Source organism: Phaenicophaeus curvirostris, chromosome 4 (genome assembly GCF_032191515.1).
Source record: "Phaenicophaeus curvirostris isolate KB17595 chromosome 4, BPBGC_Pcur_1.0, whole genome shotgun sequence".
In the NCBI taxonomy this organism is placed as follows: Eukaryota; Metazoa; Chordata; class Aves; order Cuculiformes; family Cuculidae; genus Phaenicophaeus; species Phaenicophaeus curvirostris.
The window spans coordinates 54,108,944-54,126,680 of NC_091395.1; the positions used below are offsets into that span (position 1 = coordinate 54,108,944).

The following is a 17,737-nucleotide window of genomic DNA, read 5'->3' on the forward strand; positions in this document are numbered from 1 at the left end:
TAAAATTTGAATGTTTATTCACTAGATTATACTGATTCAAGGTTATTATCAAGGACTGTCCAGATACCACAGGATTTCACTACATTATCAATGTAGCTGAAAACAACCAGTGCTTAAGTATGGTTAGTCTACTCTTGGCCAGTTATTTGTTCTTACTTTGTTTTGGGTTTGGTGGTTTAGGGTTTTTTTTTCATTATTAGAGTACAAAGAGGTCACACTTTTTGCACCTGGAAACATTTTTAGGACTTTCAGATTCAGTTATTTCAGCAAACCTTTTTCTTCTCTCTGTTTCTCTATCAGCAACTGTTTAACTCTAGAGCAATTTGTTACATGTTGTTATACGTTACAGTGGTATTTGTGCGAGGAAAAATATCTCTCCAGAATTAGTTGCTGGAAAACAACACTTTTTTTTTTTTTCATGCTGTGTTACTGACTCTCAGTATAACAGAATCAGTTTTAAAATCATGTGATTACATAAAAAACAACTTTAAGGAAAATTGCACATAAAATGGCATACACAAAGGAAAATAGTTTGGCTTCTAGGGAAAGAATAAACTATATTGGTGTAAACTTCAGAATCAAACTCACTGGAACCTCTTGAAGGAAGACGGGGATGGTCTAAGACTGTGCCTCTGTGGAGGGAACAGTTACTGCAAGATTGGTGATTTTAATGAGAGAAATATTGTTTATTATTGTACTGTTGCTGAACGCATCTATAATATTAGGGTATGTGAAATTAAGTATGGGACACTGCATTTTCGATGTCAGTTTTCAGATTCAGAGAAACTAGTAAATATTTTAAAACCTTGTGCCTTTGCATTTCCTGCTTATATATTAACATAAATACATCATTCATTGCTATGATGAGTTGGGAGATCATGCATGCCAAGGGTTTAAGAGAATTTCTACTCCTTAACTCAATGCTGAGGAGCAGTCCCTAAATGATAATTTGCCCTGGCAGTTCATGAAACTACTACTTTTTCTTTATAGATATTTTTCTTAACTTAATTGAAAAGAAAAGCAAGCAGTGTTATGGTAGGGCTGTTGCCATGGCTGCAGAGGAGAGCAAGTAATGGAGGTGATAGCTATTTTGCTTCTAGCCCTGTCCCTTCTTATTACTATTTTTCTATTTCTAATTTCAGCTACCTATTATAGGAAAAAACAAGGCTTGAGTAAGCAGTTGTCTGATCTTTCAACAGAAATCAACTCCTGTGCACATCTTCCACTAAATAAAATCACATGCAAAGACTAAAGATAAGTATCCACGTTGGAAACCGCATGCAGAAACTGCAGTTGTAAGATCGGCGATATACAGAAAACTAAAGTTGCAGGCAATCTTAATCACTATGTTTACTTGAATGTAACAAGGATTGCAGATAGTTTCCACCAGTTTATTTTTCCCAATATTTAGTATACAGGCATGAGTCCCAACCTTTTCACAAAGGCTACTTCAAATTCAAAATTAAACTTGATTAATTAAAAGCACTGACACATGTCTTTTCCAAGTATAATACTATAAAATAATGATACCCTAAGTGCTGCAAGGATGTAGGGTCAGAGATGCTGTCATCTGATGAGAAAACAGACTTACCTGAACACTGCTCCTCCCTGGCAATTATTATAGCGGTTCTGGCAGCTTCTCTGTATTGCTTAAGTGCCATGTATAAGCGGAATAGGTACTTGGCATCCTTAAGTAAATGATACAAAAGCAATTAATACTAACTGAATACATACTGCTGTATTCCCTTCCTTTACTTGCCCATCCCACCACCATATTCTTCATAGCAGGCAGGCAAGCTGGCTTGCCTCACGAAAAGCTCTTTGCATCAACACCTTTAGCTGTGCTACATTCCCTTCTAAGTTCTGGCTGACAGGACAGTCAGAAAAACACCCAGACTGAGGACTCTGGCCTTAGTTGTGGCAGTTAGTTACTAAGCCCTGTCAATATGGATGCAGAAAGTCACAGATTGTTAGGCACGCTGAGAGTTGCACAGGTGGAAACCCAACTGCTTCAGCCATACGGGCATTTATGGTGTGAGAAAAGAACCAAAGGATTCCTTTTAGAAACTGAAATCTTGCTAGAAATGCTTAAATTGTGTTACAGATCTAGATGCAAACATTGCTTAGTGTGGATAAGGATGATAAAACCTGGCCATTAAGGAGTGCATTGTTCTGGGACCTAAGGGCAGACATACGAGGCAGCTAGAAGAAGTGAAAATTAAGGGAACAATCAGCTAACAAAATGCATAAAAATTACAATTTGCTGTACTACATACTACTGTTGTATTACAGAATTCAAGAATGGCAAATGTAGCAAAGAGTTCACCCGAGAACTGGCAATCCAACAGCTTAAGACAACATCAAGAAATAACAGTGAATAGCGAAGCAGTTTTAAAGCAAAACTCTAAAGAACAAGATGGCAGCATTGAAGAAAACAAAATCCATGAGTTCTATTTTTTGAAGTGCACTCAGATTTCTAGGAGACTAGTTAAAAAAAATCAACAAGAAAAAATATAATTAATTGGTCTTTCATAAGGATTTTGAGAAAATTCTTAAGAGGTAATTCCTAAAAATACAGCTAAAACACAAAATAAAATTACCTTGCTTACAATGAAAAGGAACTATTAAGTAAAAAAAAGCCTGAGCTAGTGCCACTCTTATGCAGTGATCAATAAAAAGTGAAATCTGTGGGTGACAATCTTTAACTTGTAAATCAAGATTAAATTAAGCTGAAATGTTGCATATAATGGTATCATTTCAACTGACACACGAATCAGGAAAATCACCGGTAGCTTTGCAAACAGCTTAGTAAAACAAACCAAACCAACTAATTCGTCAATGTTATGAATAAAACCCAAACAATGACAATGTGTATCGTATGTTAAAATGGTAGAAAAGTTTATTTAAAAAAATGGTATTAATCAATGTTGTGCTGCTCTCTGGAATACTGGGTGGGTTTTGTACGTAAGTCCCAAAAATAAAGCAAACAAAAAAACAGCGCAGGAATTAAATGGAAGAAAAACAATAAAAGATATGAAGACACTTCCTTACAATGAAGATGACTGCAAAGATTAAGTCCTTGCTCGAGAGGCAAGAAAAAACAAAACAAAAAAATTGACAACACATGTCCTAACGTATAGATTATTGCAATCTAACCGATATTAACAGTAGATAGCTATGATTTTAATTTAGTTTTGCTCCTTAAAACATATGCACTTAGAAAATATGGACACAGAAAACAGCAGAACCTTGCTAGTTAATGCTGCCCAAAAATTACAGAACACACATGATCAATTAAGAATCTTTTCATGTTAAAATTGATATACAATAGTTGACATAATAACACATTTAAGAAATAGTTTCTGATTAGTCAAACAATAGCTTGTAGCAAAATTTGGCTACAATAGTAGCAAAATTTTGTCAAGCATAATTATTTTGGTAATATGGTATTAAATTAAAATCCCACATAATTGTTTGCTCTTGAAGATCTAAAGCAATCAGGCTGCTGTGAGCAACGATCTGGCTTGAAGATCAACACTTGAAAGGATTAGCAAGTTTCTGCTGCATGGCTACTTTAAGTTCACTCTAACTTTGAGCTTTACAAAAATACTATCACATAAAAGCTATTACTCTATAAAAACAACCCCATTTGCTCGATAATTTCAAAACCACTGTCTCCATAGCATAATAGGGGTAAAGATTGTTTTCTAAGTAGATTTTTAAAACAAATATGTATGATAATCTTCAAGTTCCCTTCCAACCCAAACCATTCTATGATTCTATGATTTGATAAATGAAAATTTTGTTACTCACTGAGAGAGACTACAGAAGATTGGATTAAAGCATTTAGAAGAACAAGAGAGAGCTTTTAAACAAGGAAAACAAAACTCTACATTGCAGTTCAAAACAATGCTAAATACGGCAATTACAGCATTCCCAAAATTCCTGAGTTTTTTCTAAGCCCTTAAAACTTCTTCACTCTGTAGCTCACTTCCCTCACCCAGTCTTATGCACTTCTTTCAACCAGATGGCCGAGCTGCTGCTCTTATAAAGAGACTGGATGCCACAGTTTCTGTTCCCCCAGCATTCAGTATAAATATGAAAATACTTCTGCTTATACTGATGCCACAGATTTTTCATCTAATGCTTCTAACAGCTTAATTCTCTGCTGTTCTCTTGAAGTTGAATTTTGTTTGTTTCACTATGTTTTGCTTCTTTCATGATTTTATTAATGTTCGCATTTCAAATTACAAGTAAATAATAAGAGGTAAATAAGAACAGCCACTGGGCTATTTTTAGACAGAGATAGAAAGGGGGTGTTTTATTTAAAAAACAAAATACAAAAGCAAGGTTGACTTGGCCATCAATTGTCCAGTGTCTCTAAAAATCTAAGAGGTCAAACCCTTAACCTCTAGGCATCATACAAAGAGGAAAGAACCAGGATTTCTAATCTCACGACAGAATTATGAACCACAGTTGCAATATTAACAATGAAATGAACTTACTGCGCCAACACCGTGTCATCTCCATCGTTGCCAAACCATACTCCTCACAGTGAGGCAGAACTTACTCATCTGTACATATCATTTTGCATCTGACACTATTTACTGTGAGTTTGTACGACACCTTAAATTCCTTGACTAAGGAATTAACTGCAGATTACAACATCCTCACCCGAGGTCTGGCTTTCTCAGTAGAAAAACAAGGGTACAGCACCCCTTAACCCACATTCAAACTCTGCTGTAACATGTAGCAGCTCAGACGCTGAGTTCCATGAACCCAATTCCAAATGACCAAATGTACCAAAAGTTTTATGGACATCAAAGCCAAAAATGGACTGTGAAACCTGTTTTACTATAGCTCAAACTCAGAGAAATCAGACAGCCCATCAGTAGCCACTCTACAAAAGAGCCACCTGTCATCTTAACCTCATATGCTGCTGTTCTGATGTCAAACATGATGCTTACAGTGGAAATTTTTAATCTGTCCTGGGAAAAAAATCATACCAACAGAGTATGGTAAAAATTTACTCCTTGTATTGTATATATAGCACAAATATAATCTATGTCGTGCTTAGTTTGTGAACAAACCTCTTCTTTACTATCAAACCTATGGCATTCACAACTAATACAAAAAAAAAATCTGTCAGCAAGTATCTTCCAACTCCCAAATCCATATATTCAAAAGAGAAAAAGATGAAATAATCTACCAGTCTGCCAAAAGCCATTTATCACACTCAGTGGATAGTTTACTTTTAACAAAGGAGCAGGAAACATAGAAGAAAGGGTAATGGCAATTTTATTAATTGATTGTAAGACATTAAAAGAAGCCTCACAGTGCCTTTTATCTCACAAAGCACCTCCTAAATAGAATAAAATATGTAAGGTTCTTAGGATGCAAAGATTTTTTTTTTTTATGATAATCATGAGTGACAATGTATCCACAGTATTTTATTCTTCTACTGGTAATCAAAACTTCCATGTTAGAAAGGTCTGTCACCAAAAATCCTCATAAATTAATAGATAACTGCATTCCACAACACACAACAGAAAGTGTGTTTTAGTTTATAGAACTACAGCCCGTACCCACAGATGAAACTGGCATTATAAATAATCAATTAAACTTTAAACTAGATACTTCTACATGATAGGAAATAAAAAGAGATAATTTTTTAAAAAACAAGGTTGAACTGTCATATGGTCTTCCTTATGAAGCAGTTACTTACTCAAGGGACCTAAGCACCAAATTTTTCCTTTCATTTCACATTTTAAAACAGAGTTGTTTTGGATTAAGCTCTTTTTGAGAACATGGTCATTAATCACTTGAAACCTCAACAAGGAGATGGATAATTTTTAAAATCTGTCCACAACTTTTTATGTCTTAAGTTGATGTATGAATACAGAAACTACTGTAGTCTGATCACCTTTAGGTTTTTGTCCTTCATCTCCTATTTACTACCTTACTTTACAGCAACAGACCAACTTACCACACTGCAAGAAGAGATCAGTGCTGTAGCTAGTCTTGAGACACACACGTGCTGACTGTCCATCTAGGAAAGGCAACAGCCAGCTGGCAACCAGCATAAACAAACAGCTAAGTTTTGTCTCTTTCCTTCAGTTTGAGCGTTAATTTGAATCTCCTGTGTCCAACTACCTGCTTTCATAAAGCCTGGAGAAAGATGATTTTATCTAAGATAGTTAATTTCTTTCTTATCTTTCTGAAACTGAAGCTCAGAGTGCTCACGCAAGTCTTGGTCTTTAACGAAACCAGGCTAAAAGGGTAATCTGTGTCTATCAAAAATTTTAGGACAAAATAAGCTTCAAAGATCTTGTAGCACAGCAACATGACACAATAGCAGTGCCTAAAATACAATACCTTGGGCATGCCGTCACTCTCCCCCACAAGATAGTCAATCAGCTGATTTGTTAGGGCTTCATCTTGTGCCCGTCCAACCTATTTAATAAAGACAGAAGAAATTATGGTATGAAAGAGAAAGGAAAAACACCCATAAGGAGGCTTTCCATAAAAACACTGAAACTAAATAGATTTAAAACATATTTTTATTTTTTACATTTTTATTTAAACATTTTAATATATTTTTATTTAAAATGTATTTTCAGCTCTGTGTGTTCAAACCAGGTGATTACTGGGTTCATCAGCTTTGACACCTAGCAGCGTGAACTGCTCCTCTTCTTCAGTGTTGGGAAGGTGTCTGAAAGTAGGCCCCACAAGCTGAAGCCTGCTTTCCACATGGATACATATGGTACAACTGCAGCAACTGTCTGAGTTGTTTCATAGCCTTTGGTTTCTTCATTTGGGCAAGAAAATCTAGATCCAGAGGAAAGCATTAGACACCTCAAACTTCAGTCTCACAAACCCTGCCAACAGCTCTGTGAGACAGAAGGCCTCAAGAACAGCTCTGCTAGCTCTAGGCAGAGTCAGGTCAACTGTTAAAGAGTCTGAAAAAATTTAAGCGATATCTAACAAGATTTTCAAAGCTGTGGATTCTTCAAGAGAACAGAGACAGTCTGAGCACAGTGCGGATGACAAGAGCAAGTCACAGCGGATGCTTAGATGGAAGCTGGCAAAGGGCCTGGGTAGGCAGGTTTCTAGCACATAGTGTCTGGAAGGGAAATTCAAGAAACAGAATAGGTTCACACGTACTGAGGTGCAGCATGAGCTGGAGAACTGATAACTACAGACCTTTGGAGATTTTTGTTTTAGGGACAGAAAAAGAGATTTTTAGAGATAATGGGGATGAAAACCAAAGGGTATTAGGAAGACTGATGCTGCAACTGGTCTTATGTCTGATAGTGGAAGATGAGAGCAGCGAACAGTGCATATTGTCTGCCTTCACTTCTGAAGAGGCTTCTGATACTGTCCCCTCTAACTTCCTTGTAGAGAAGCTGATGAAGTATGGGCTGGATTGAGCAGTCAGTAAGGTAGACTGAAAAACAGCTGAATGACTGGGCCCAGAGGGTGGTGATCAATAACACGAAGTCTACTTGAAGGCCAGTAACTAGCAGTGTACGCCAGAGGTCAGTTCTGGGTCTAATCTGATCTGGATGATGGGGCAGAGTGTGTGCTTAGCAAGCTTGCTGATGATACAAAACTGAGTAGAGTGGCTGCCACATCAGAGGTCTGTGCTGCCATCCAAAGTGTCCTTGACTGGCTGGAAAAATGGGCTGACAGGAACCTTATGAAGTTCAATGAATGGAAGTGCAAAATCCTGCACCTGGGGAGGACTAACCCTGTGCTCCAGTACATGGTGGGGGCCACCCAGCTGGGAAGCAGCTTGGAAGAAAAATACCTGTAGGTCACCAAGATGAACATGAGCCAGTAGTGTGCCCTCACAGCAAAGAAGGTGAATGGTATCCTGGGCTCTATTATGAGAAGCATTCCCAGCAATAGTGTGAGGCCACACGAGAGAGGAGGACATAATGGAGAGAGTCCAGCAAGGGGTCACTAAGACGATGAAGGGGCTGGAACCATCTCTCACAAGCTAAAATTGAGAGCTGTGAATGCTGAGGCCGAAGAAGGTTCAGGGAGATCTTGTCAACTATACAAATACTTGAAGGGAAGGATGTAAAAAGGAAGGAGCTAGGTTGTGGTGCCCTGTGACATGACCAGAGGCAATGTGCATCACCTGAAACAAAGGAGGTTCCCTCTGAATGTCATAAAATACTTTTTCACTGTAAGAATGACCAAGCACCAGCAGAAGTTGTCCAGGGAGGTTGTGAAAGACCCCTTCTTGGAGATATTCAACAGCTGTCTGAACAGGGTTGTGGGCAACTGGCTCTAGGTAGCTGTGCTTGAGCAGGGGGGTTGGATCAGGTGACTTTCAGAGGTTCCTTCCAATCTCAACCATTCTGTGATTCTGTGACAGAGAGTGAGAATGGAGGCATATTGACTTCTCTAACCATAGTGTGTAGACTGGAAAAATCTGCATCAGTGAAAAATTGTATATGGATATTGCTAAAAAAACATTCCAAACTCAAGTGTCTCTGACACACAACCACAAAAATCGGAATGAATTAATAAACTCTCCTTTGAAGACTGAAAACACCTTTTCCTCTACTGTCAGTTAATGTTTAGATATCAACTTTACTGATACAGTTTTGCTTCTGTTTGCAATCTTTTCAAACACACTCACTGATGCTAGGAAAATGGCACAATATTGAAAGAAATATGCTGAAAAGATAAAGAATTCTTTGTTTTATCAAAGTTGCTTACTGTTTCAATTGCCATTTCTATAGCCAAGTTATCTTCTGTGCTTGGACTTTTCATAAAATGCTTTAAAGCCTAAAATGATATAGAAGAAAAGTTAGAACTGAGACACATGAAATTAACACTTTCCTCATTTTTATCAAGTTGCTTCTCTCTGCATTTTGACTGACAAGTGGCACACTGAATGCTTATCTTGACTATATTTCACAGCCATAAGGATAACCACATACACTGTAGAGGTAGCAGCTGCTCTTACACAGACACCCCTGCAAGAAAAGAAGAGTTAAGTCTTTGCCAAATTCTGGTGTATACCTTCATCTAACTGTGAAAGATGTTCACAGCAATATGGTGAGAAGAAATTAATGACTAATGTGCCATTGTAGCCCCTCTACACCCCAGCTGAAGGAGTGGTCACCTACAACAGCAGTAATTCGCAAAAATCAATAATATTTTTGGTACGTGCTCAGAATGCAAAATTCAAATGTTTAATAAGTGTCAGCTCATTGATTTGTAACTGATCAAAAGGAAGTGAGTCATTCAACATACTTCAATTAACATATTTCCTTTTTTTTTTTAAAAAAAAGGTTTATGTTAGGGCATGCTAAGGTGTTAAATGAATTAATTAATCAGCAGCCAAATCTTGATTGGTCAAGCTGATAAAATAGAAATAAATTCTACTTCTTTGTTCATGACACTCAGAGATTCATTGAGAATAGTATGTCATTGATCCACCTGGACACTCTACCGCTATGAAAAAGTTATGTGAATGACCGTGTATAATTCACAGAATACAACGTAGATAATTGTAAATATAAATAGATTACCTATGTTTTTTACACTATTTCCAAATACCAGTAAGTTATCAGTTAAGGCAGCTAAAGTCTACTATAAACTTCTCTGATTCTGAAGTACTGTATTTTGAACAGTTTCTATAAACACTTGATTATCGTTTTTGTCCTTTCAGTACTGACCCGTCCATATTGACCACACATTAAGAAAAATTTTCCAGCCTGGAAATGCTTCTTTTCTCCTTCAAAATACAGCGCGATGCTCTGATAATCTTCATTGGTAGTGCTTTCAGAACCTGCAACAGATAGATAGCAATGACAGCTGAGTGCTCTTATAAAGTAAAATAAAGGTGCTACCAAAGGAACAAATTCTTATTCTGCTTCTTTTTTTTCTACAGATGTTCAAAGAAAACCAAAGGCAGCTAGATTTAAATTATGCTTTATACATTTTTTCCTATTTAATCAGACTAAATGTCAGACATTAGGAGCTGATACAGTGAAATAATTGTTTCCATGGGTTTTAGATCATAATGGGATTTCTTTTTTTTTTTTCAACACTCATAATAAAATGACATAGCTAATGATCTACTAATTAATTTTTCCATTATGTCTTGGCAGCAATAAAAGCAAGTGATTATGAGATTATCACCTGAATTATTTTCACCATTTAAGACTACATGAGTGTAACTGCATTACACACAGCGTGACTATGAAGAGCAATGCAACCATCTGGCAGCAGGGAATACTACTTAGTCTTCTAACCAAGACTCCAGTTTGATGTACACATCTAGAACAAAGACAGCCATGACTCCAAAGTTAGTTTTAAACTCTTTTTCTACCCACTTAGATCACAATTGGAGACGTGCTATTTTGGACTGGATGGAAGGAAGAATGTATAAGGAAAAGCAGAACTGTAGTGGCCACCTTGACAAACAGCTGTTAACAGGACATTCCCAAGCTAATTGCTGTCAAGTTCTTACAGCCTTCATAATAAGAACTTTTTTCCAAAGAAAGAGATGGCCACTGACTTGATAGCCTGAGGTAAAAGTCAGCTTCTCAGTAAGGCTTCCTTTTTGTCTCTTATTTGAGACAAGATGAGGCCATGAAGGGCCTTGAAGGGGAAAAAAAGACAAGTGACACACACATGTATGAAAAGATCTGGAACCACGAAAAAAAGGAAAAGGGTACCAGTAAAATTCTTAGTTTTGGAAAAGCAGTACTAAATATATCAAGGTCAAAGAAAGGAATTCCTCAGTGGAGACAAGAATATGGTCTAGACAAATGTTTTATCTGTATGCATAGACAAAAAAAACCTCTAGCACAGGCAAGATTTGAAACAACCTAGACTGAAGACCAAGGGTGATACCTAAGCTGAAAGCAAAGCCTAGCTTGTAGGCCAGAGTAAGGCACAGGCTGCCAAATATGTCCACAGTGACTGGAAATGGAAAAGGCTGGGAAACAAAACTAATCCCCACCCTTGTCTTATAATTGGTCTAAACCAATTAAAGTAACAGCAAAACGTATTACAAGCAAGCTATTAACCTGGATACTCACTGATGATATCAGCATAAATCTCCATCTTGTTGTGTTGTTGAGCTAATGTGAAAGCTTCATTATTGCACTTGGACATGACTAGGAACTGGATGGCAGAACCATAGTCACCAAGCTGCAGAAAGAATCTAATCAGAATGAACAAATTAATACTTTAGTACCAATTAGCACAATGAATACACAAAGCATTTTAGGAATATAGTATATTTTTGTAGCATACAAATAGGATACATTTCTAATTTATTTTATAGGTAAATTATTTAAAATAGATTACTAAAATTAACTTAGCCCAAATAATACAGCATAGCATCTTTTATTACTGTCTAAACTTATTACTTCAATTTAATATAATTTTAATCAGAAAGTTAAAGAAAGGAAAACAAAAATAGTACCTGCTTAGCTATCTAAATTTTAAGGTACTCAAATCAATAAACTGAAATATACAGCCACTGGCTAAGTACCAAAAACTGACAGATTAGGGAGCCTCACCAACTTCTAGTAGGTATGGCCACTTTCACCCTTTTGTTTTAACCCATGGAATACGTTTGTTACCTGGCCACCATCTTTGCTCCATCAAGAGACTGTGTTTCTCTCACAATATTAACAGCTTTTTCAGGATTATTAAGATGATCCAAATACAGTCGGATTACACTGTCCCATTGTTTTGCATGCTCATAAGCCACTACAGCTTCCTTGTACCTGCAAAATAACGGTTCCACGTCATTTTTTCTGACTTTTAATTAAAATTCTTTACAATACAGTATGAAAGAAACATACAGCATTTTATTTCTGAGAGGTTACTCTGAAACACCTTCCTTTCTGTTTGCATACAATAGCCTTGTTCTGCATCTACTATGGTTTTTTGTCTATATTTCATTTTATCTCGGGAGAATGAAAGGCAGAGGCAACAGAAAAATGTCTGCCACAATACTATTTTTAACCCACTCTGCCTTTTGTTATGTCTTATAAGTGGTTTATCTCTTCCATCAACAAATATCACCTATTCCATCAGTTCCATATGAAATCACATGGGAGTGAGAGAATAATAAAAAACAGATGATAACTCATTGTACAATCTGAAAAATGAGACTTCTTTTGTTCTGTGAACAAGATAAAGAAATTTCTCATTCTTGCACTACACAATTGGCATAAATAGTATTTTCTAGTCTCAACAATGCAAACATTTAGCTTTGGTGCTGTTTCATATTATAAAGCACCATTATTCTGAAGGACATTTACTTACTGGTAAGGACTAGTAGAGACTACACTGTCTGATTAAATAAAACCTGGTCTGGGCTTTCATTTCAGTCAATAATTTCACATTAATCAATACTGTGGAAGTGCAACCAGTTAAGAGTTAACAATAATTTGTTTCTAGAATGAAAAATTTTCTTTCATGACCACTTGCCCTTTGACTGATCTTTAAAAATCACAGCTAAGGAGTCATTAGAAACAAACCGAACTTCAATACTCTGCTAAGGAATATTGCATTGGCTGTGGTACTTTAAAGCCTTTTTTGGTAAAAAGATATTAATGCTTGTATAGGAAAACACATTTTTTCATACTAGTGGAAGGCCCTTACGTTTAAAATCATTATACAATGCTTTAAGTTTACATATTTCAGAATCTGTTTTCACAAGGCTACTTTAGGCAAACTTTCAAGTTTGTCTTTTAATTTCTTTTACAAGAAGTAATGTATAACATTAACAACAGCACCACATCCTATAAAAGTGATAAGCATCCAAACGTACCTGCCATCTGCTTCTTTGGCCTTTGCATATTGTAGGTGAATCTTTGGAGATGAAACATGAGGAAGAAGTTCACCAACCTTTGCCCTAGAAAGTCCAGAAAATCATTATTTAATAAATTTAACTGGTTTCATATTTTCTCCAGTAAAACAGGCAAATTTATATCAACACTGAAAAGGAAGCTAAGACAGAAGTAATTGAACTAATGTGTACGCTTTGAAGTAGTTGACAGATGTAGGGACTGGAAATTGCCGGCTGCTTCATGAACAGATAGACTTAAAGTAGTACAGCATCTTCTCTTTTTTAAGTTAGAGATGTGAGAGCATGAGAGGTGTCAAAACAAGAGTATTTATTTACCTCCGGTATTCTCTAATTAATCTAAAGAAGCAGCAAAGTATTAAAACTGTAACCTGAAAGAATGTGCAAAAGACTACAAAAGAGCAGCAGTAAAGCGGCAGCTGTGATTGCTCCTGTGGTTGTGTGTTTAAAGCCATTGGTTGTACAGAGGACTCTAGGGAATCAGAACCGGATTCTCTTAGTAACAACATCTGTAACAGCAGAGCGTGGAAGAACACAAAACTATGTCAGCCCTTCCATAAATCTTGCTTCAAGAGTTGCAGTGGCATGATCTTTAAGCCAGCAAACTAAGCAGTGGGCCTTTCAAAACAAAGGATATGAGAGGCTGAAGAGAAGCTGACTTTAAATCTCACCTTTCTGCCTAAAAGACAGGGCAGTCCCCAAACTGGACCTCCTTCTGCTAAACGAAGTTTACACCTCCCACTTTCCAAACCAAGCTATCAAGCTATTCTACTTAACAAAGCACTCTCTTGGCCCAATCTGATGCCACTGATGACAACGGAATAAAATTTTCCTTAGTAAATGAACACAATATTCCAACTTAATTCTTAGAGTAACCACATGAAAGAGGAGCAGTCTGATCTCCTCTCCAATCACTCCTTACTTTTATAAGTCCATAAAGTCTAATTAGGCAAGAGTTATGCCCTTAATTTCCTTAGTATAATGCACTTTGCCACTTGACAAAAATCAAATTCACAAAAAAAAAAATAATTAAGCAGCAATTTTGACTGCTCATGATACAAACTCCACTTGATCCAGCAATGCTGGATCATTTCCAACTGCCTGAATACTCAGTCTCAGCTATGTATCCTGTAACTGAAGAAATTTAATGAACTAAACAGTAACTACATGAATAAAAAGACTAAATTCAATGTGCATGTGCACACACACAGAGGACTTGAAACTGCAGATAGTTTCAAACATAACATTAAAAAACAAAGAAAAAAAGGAAGACAATCTTCCATTTACAGTTAGACTGTATTTAAAACAACAGAAGCTTCTGAGAGAACATTGTTCTTGTTTAAGCTTGAGGGAGTGAAAAAACCCACTAATGAAACTTAATTAGTGAGACATTTGTGCTATTCAAAGAATCGTTCCTTTCCAAATAGCACCACAGCAAGTCCTCTGAAACGTAACACTTCCCTGAAATCTGTACTTACCAGTTTTTACACCGGATGTATACTGATGCTGCCTTGTCAAAATATTGTCCCTTTTCATACAGCTGGGCAGCTTCTGAAAATTGCTACAATATTGGAAATTATTAAAATACCATTTCTAAATTAAGATAACAAATAGCTTAATGAATTCACATACTCATCTTTAGCTTTATTAACTCTTCAGAATACCTTCATACTCTCCAGAATAGCTCCACAGTCTCTTTTTAGTAACCTACTGGGATGTTTAATGGCCTGGTTTACCCCTCGACGGATATCTCCCATTCGAATGGACATCTGAGCCACTCCAGCAAGGCAAGCGTCATCATGTTCCTGGTACTGGAAATCAAATGGAAAGCAGTAACAATATACATCAGAATCGTAGAATCACAGAATCACTAGGTTGGAAAAGACCCACTGGATCATTGAGTCCAACCATTCCTACCAATCACTAAACCATGCCCCTCAGCACCTCATCCATCCGCCCCTTAAACACCTCCAGGGAAGGTGACTCAACCACCTCCCTGGGCAGCCTGTGCCAGTGCCCAATGACCCTTTCTGTGAAGAATTTTCTCCCCTGGCGGAGCTTGAGGCCATTCCCTCTTGTCCTGCCCCCTGTCACTTGGGAGAAGAGGCCAGCTCCCTCCTCTCTACAGCCTCCTTTCAGGTAGTTGTAGAGAGCAATGAGGTCTCCCCTCAGCCGCCTCTTCTCCAGGTCACAAAAGCCACAGTAACCAATCACTGAAACAAATTAACAAAATATTACATAGACGTAGTGAAATCATTTCTTTGTCTCAAAATTCTTGCCTAGCTGCAACTGTCACTTATTTAGAAGAACTTGGCTAAGTTTTCTTCTTAAGCTTTGTCTTTAATTTTTATATTCAACATATAAGATCTTTCCAGACCAAGCATACACGAAAAGAAGACTCTCTTTTACAGACAGCTCAGTTCAACCCTTCTCTTTCCTCCAAAATCACCATGGGCTTCACCATGGGCTTCAGGGGAATCTCTGCTCTGACATCTGAAGAACCTCCTCCCCGCTTTCTTCACTGACCTTGGTGTCTTCATAGTTGTTTCTCACATATTCTCACTCCTCTCTCCAAATGCAGTTTTCTATTGTACAGTTTTTTCTCTCCCTTCTTAAATCCATTATCCCAGAGGTCCTACCACTGTCACTGAGTGGATCAGCCTTGGCTAGCAGCAGATCTGTCTTGGAGCTAGCTGGCATTAGCTCTGTCTGATGCAGGCAAAGCTTCTAGCAGCTTCTCACAGAAGACAAACCTGCAGCTTCTCCACTACCAAAACTTTGCCACGCAAACCAAATACAATAGTACAAATGCTGTTGTTACTAAAAAGGAATTACCTTATTGTTTCTAGTGATTCCCTTCTCATAATGTGCCAGAGCGTTAACATAATCACCCCTAAAAGAAAACTGAAGTTACATGGGAGAACATTTTTAATAGGAAGATAGAGTTACCTCCCTACCACACAGCTGACACATGTAATATGTCTTGCTTTAGACATAAGGACACCATACAAGGAGGTGAAGCATGCAAAAGTGGACAATTACACAGTACACCAAGGCACTTCCTGTGCACTGTGTCAAGCTATAGGCAAAGAGGCAGTCTGTCTCGCAGTTCCATTACACTGAGACAAATAAACCTCCCGTGAATGACAGGCAAAGAATCTACCTGCACAATCCACCTCAATAATCTCATCTATACTTCCACGTACTTTTTCTGAAAGATAAATGAAACTAACCTGAAATTAAATCTAGAGTTTTCACAACATAAAAACAAAAGCAATTTTTTTTCCTTAAGTACATCCAGAACTCAAGTTACAGAGGGTGGCACTGCTTCAATTGCCTCTCTTCCTTCCTTTCTGTGACTGACAAGCGTCCTCTCTCAGTGCCAGGGACACTGCTGGGGGAAAGGAGTTGTCTAAAATCTCTGTTAATAGATAAAGAGTTTTTATCTTGTATTTAGACATTAAACAGACCAGATTTCATTTGGGAAGAATTAGCTATAAAATAGACTTTGAAATCTCAGCAAATGGTTAGTGTTTTCTATTTTTCAGGGACTGGCAACCTGGAACTTTGACACTCCTCTACTTAAGAAAATGAAGGCTCCTGAGTATTTAAGGAAAGAAAGGCAAAAGGCAACTGTCCAGTATAAGAAGTGTTAGATGGTGTGAACCTTCTGTTTTCCAAGCGCCTGCTACAAAGCATTTACTTAGTAGATATATAGTATATCATACAGTGTTCCTATCAGCTGAAAACAACATAGATAGACGGAAATTAATCAAAAGTAACTATTATTTGCTAATGTGTCTCTAGCATTAAGTATTCCTTACAAAACTACTCTTCCTCATACTACAGCTGCAAGACCTCCCAGAATCCTTCCTCAAAAATGCAGTCAGCTGAAGTATCTCAATTGGAAGTTCTTCGGCTTAGCGTGAGTACTGGTTTAATATTCTTATACTGCAGCTTTACAGGAGAACTTACGTGAATTCAAGCTGCACTGCATATTCCTTTGATATGAAAGGGATTTGGTCTGGGGCCAAACGCTTAGCCAGCTGAAGTGCACTATCCCAGTGTTGCAAGTCTTTTCGCATCTGTTAACAAAGGACAGTAGCATTTTCTCAAGTATAAAATTCTGAATTCTCATATGAATTTTATATTATTCTAAATACAAATATAGAGCTATTACTCTAGAAAGTTCAGACAATTTGAGAGACATATTCACCTTGAAAGAATGTCTCAAGTCACACAATGGCAAGAAGAAAACCATAAAAGGGCAGAATTATCAGAAGATAAAACTATCTCCACATTAAGAGGGAGATGAAATCATCAGGAAAAATGCACACATCTTAAATGAATACCTCAAGTGCAGCAATAGGACAGGAGGATGCCAAATATAAATCTTGAGCCAGATTAAAATCTTTAGTAAACATGGCAAGATGTCCTGCTAAAAGGTTGTGGTCTTCTATTCCCTATAAGAAGATGTAATAGGTACAAAAGTAGACCAAAAGAAAAAAATATTTTTATAAGTAATGTAATATAGTAAGCATAGTAGACCAAAGTATCCCTACATTTTATAACCACGTATATTGGATTCTACAACCCAGAAGAGGCCCTCACTTTCTTACCGTAGCTCAAAGGCACTACAGCTAACACTGTCTAAAATCACCAGTTTGCAGAAGTATATTTTTAGGGTACAATTTCACACAGACTTGTACGTGTATAATTGTAATCTGTTGGGGGTTTTTAAAATAATAAACATTTTCTCAAAAATAACAAAAGCAAAAAGAGCCCCCAAAAGCCTGAGACATTAGTATGTTCTGCTGCTCTCAAGCAAATGCAGAAAGCAATGTTGTGCATCCTTGTAGAGACTGTACTCTACTACACTGCGTC

At 37.2% G+C, this 17,737-nt stretch overlaps 1 protein-coding gene across 3 annotated transcripts in view; it reads right to left on the minus strand.

The window, feature by feature from the left end:
* The window catches only part of WDR19 (WD repeat domain 19), a 45,642-nt gene that overhangs the window by 7,453 nt on the left and 20,452 nt on the right, over positions 1 to 17,737 (minus strand). For all 3 annotated transcript variants that reach the window (XM_069856169.1, XM_069856173.1, XM_069856172.1), the window contains 12 exons: positions 17,206 to 17,316; positions 16,829 to 16,938; positions 15,689 to 15,746; positions 14,518 to 14,664; positions 14,332 to 14,414; positions 12,818 to 12,901; positions 11,619 to 11,765; positions 11,070 to 11,194; positions 9,699 to 9,811; positions 8,734 to 8,802; positions 6,376 to 6,453; positions 1,592 to 1,688 (listed from right to left, as the gene is read on the minus strand). In XM_069856169.1, the coding sequence (XP_069712270.1) occupies positions 1,592 to 1,688; positions 6,376 to 6,453; positions 8,734 to 8,802; positions 9,699 to 9,811; positions 11,070 to 11,194; positions 11,619 to 11,765; positions 12,818 to 12,901; positions 14,332 to 14,414; positions 14,518 to 14,664; positions 15,689 to 15,746; positions 16,829 to 16,938; positions 17,206 to 17,316 (1,222 nt within the window). The remainder of the gene's footprint in view (positions 1 to 1,591; positions 1,689 to 6,375; positions 6,454 to 8,733; positions 8,803 to 9,698; positions 9,812 to 11,069; positions 11,195 to 11,618; positions 11,766 to 12,817; positions 12,902 to 14,331; positions 14,415 to 14,517; positions 14,665 to 15,688; positions 15,747 to 16,828; positions 16,939 to 17,205; positions 17,317 to 17,737) is intronic.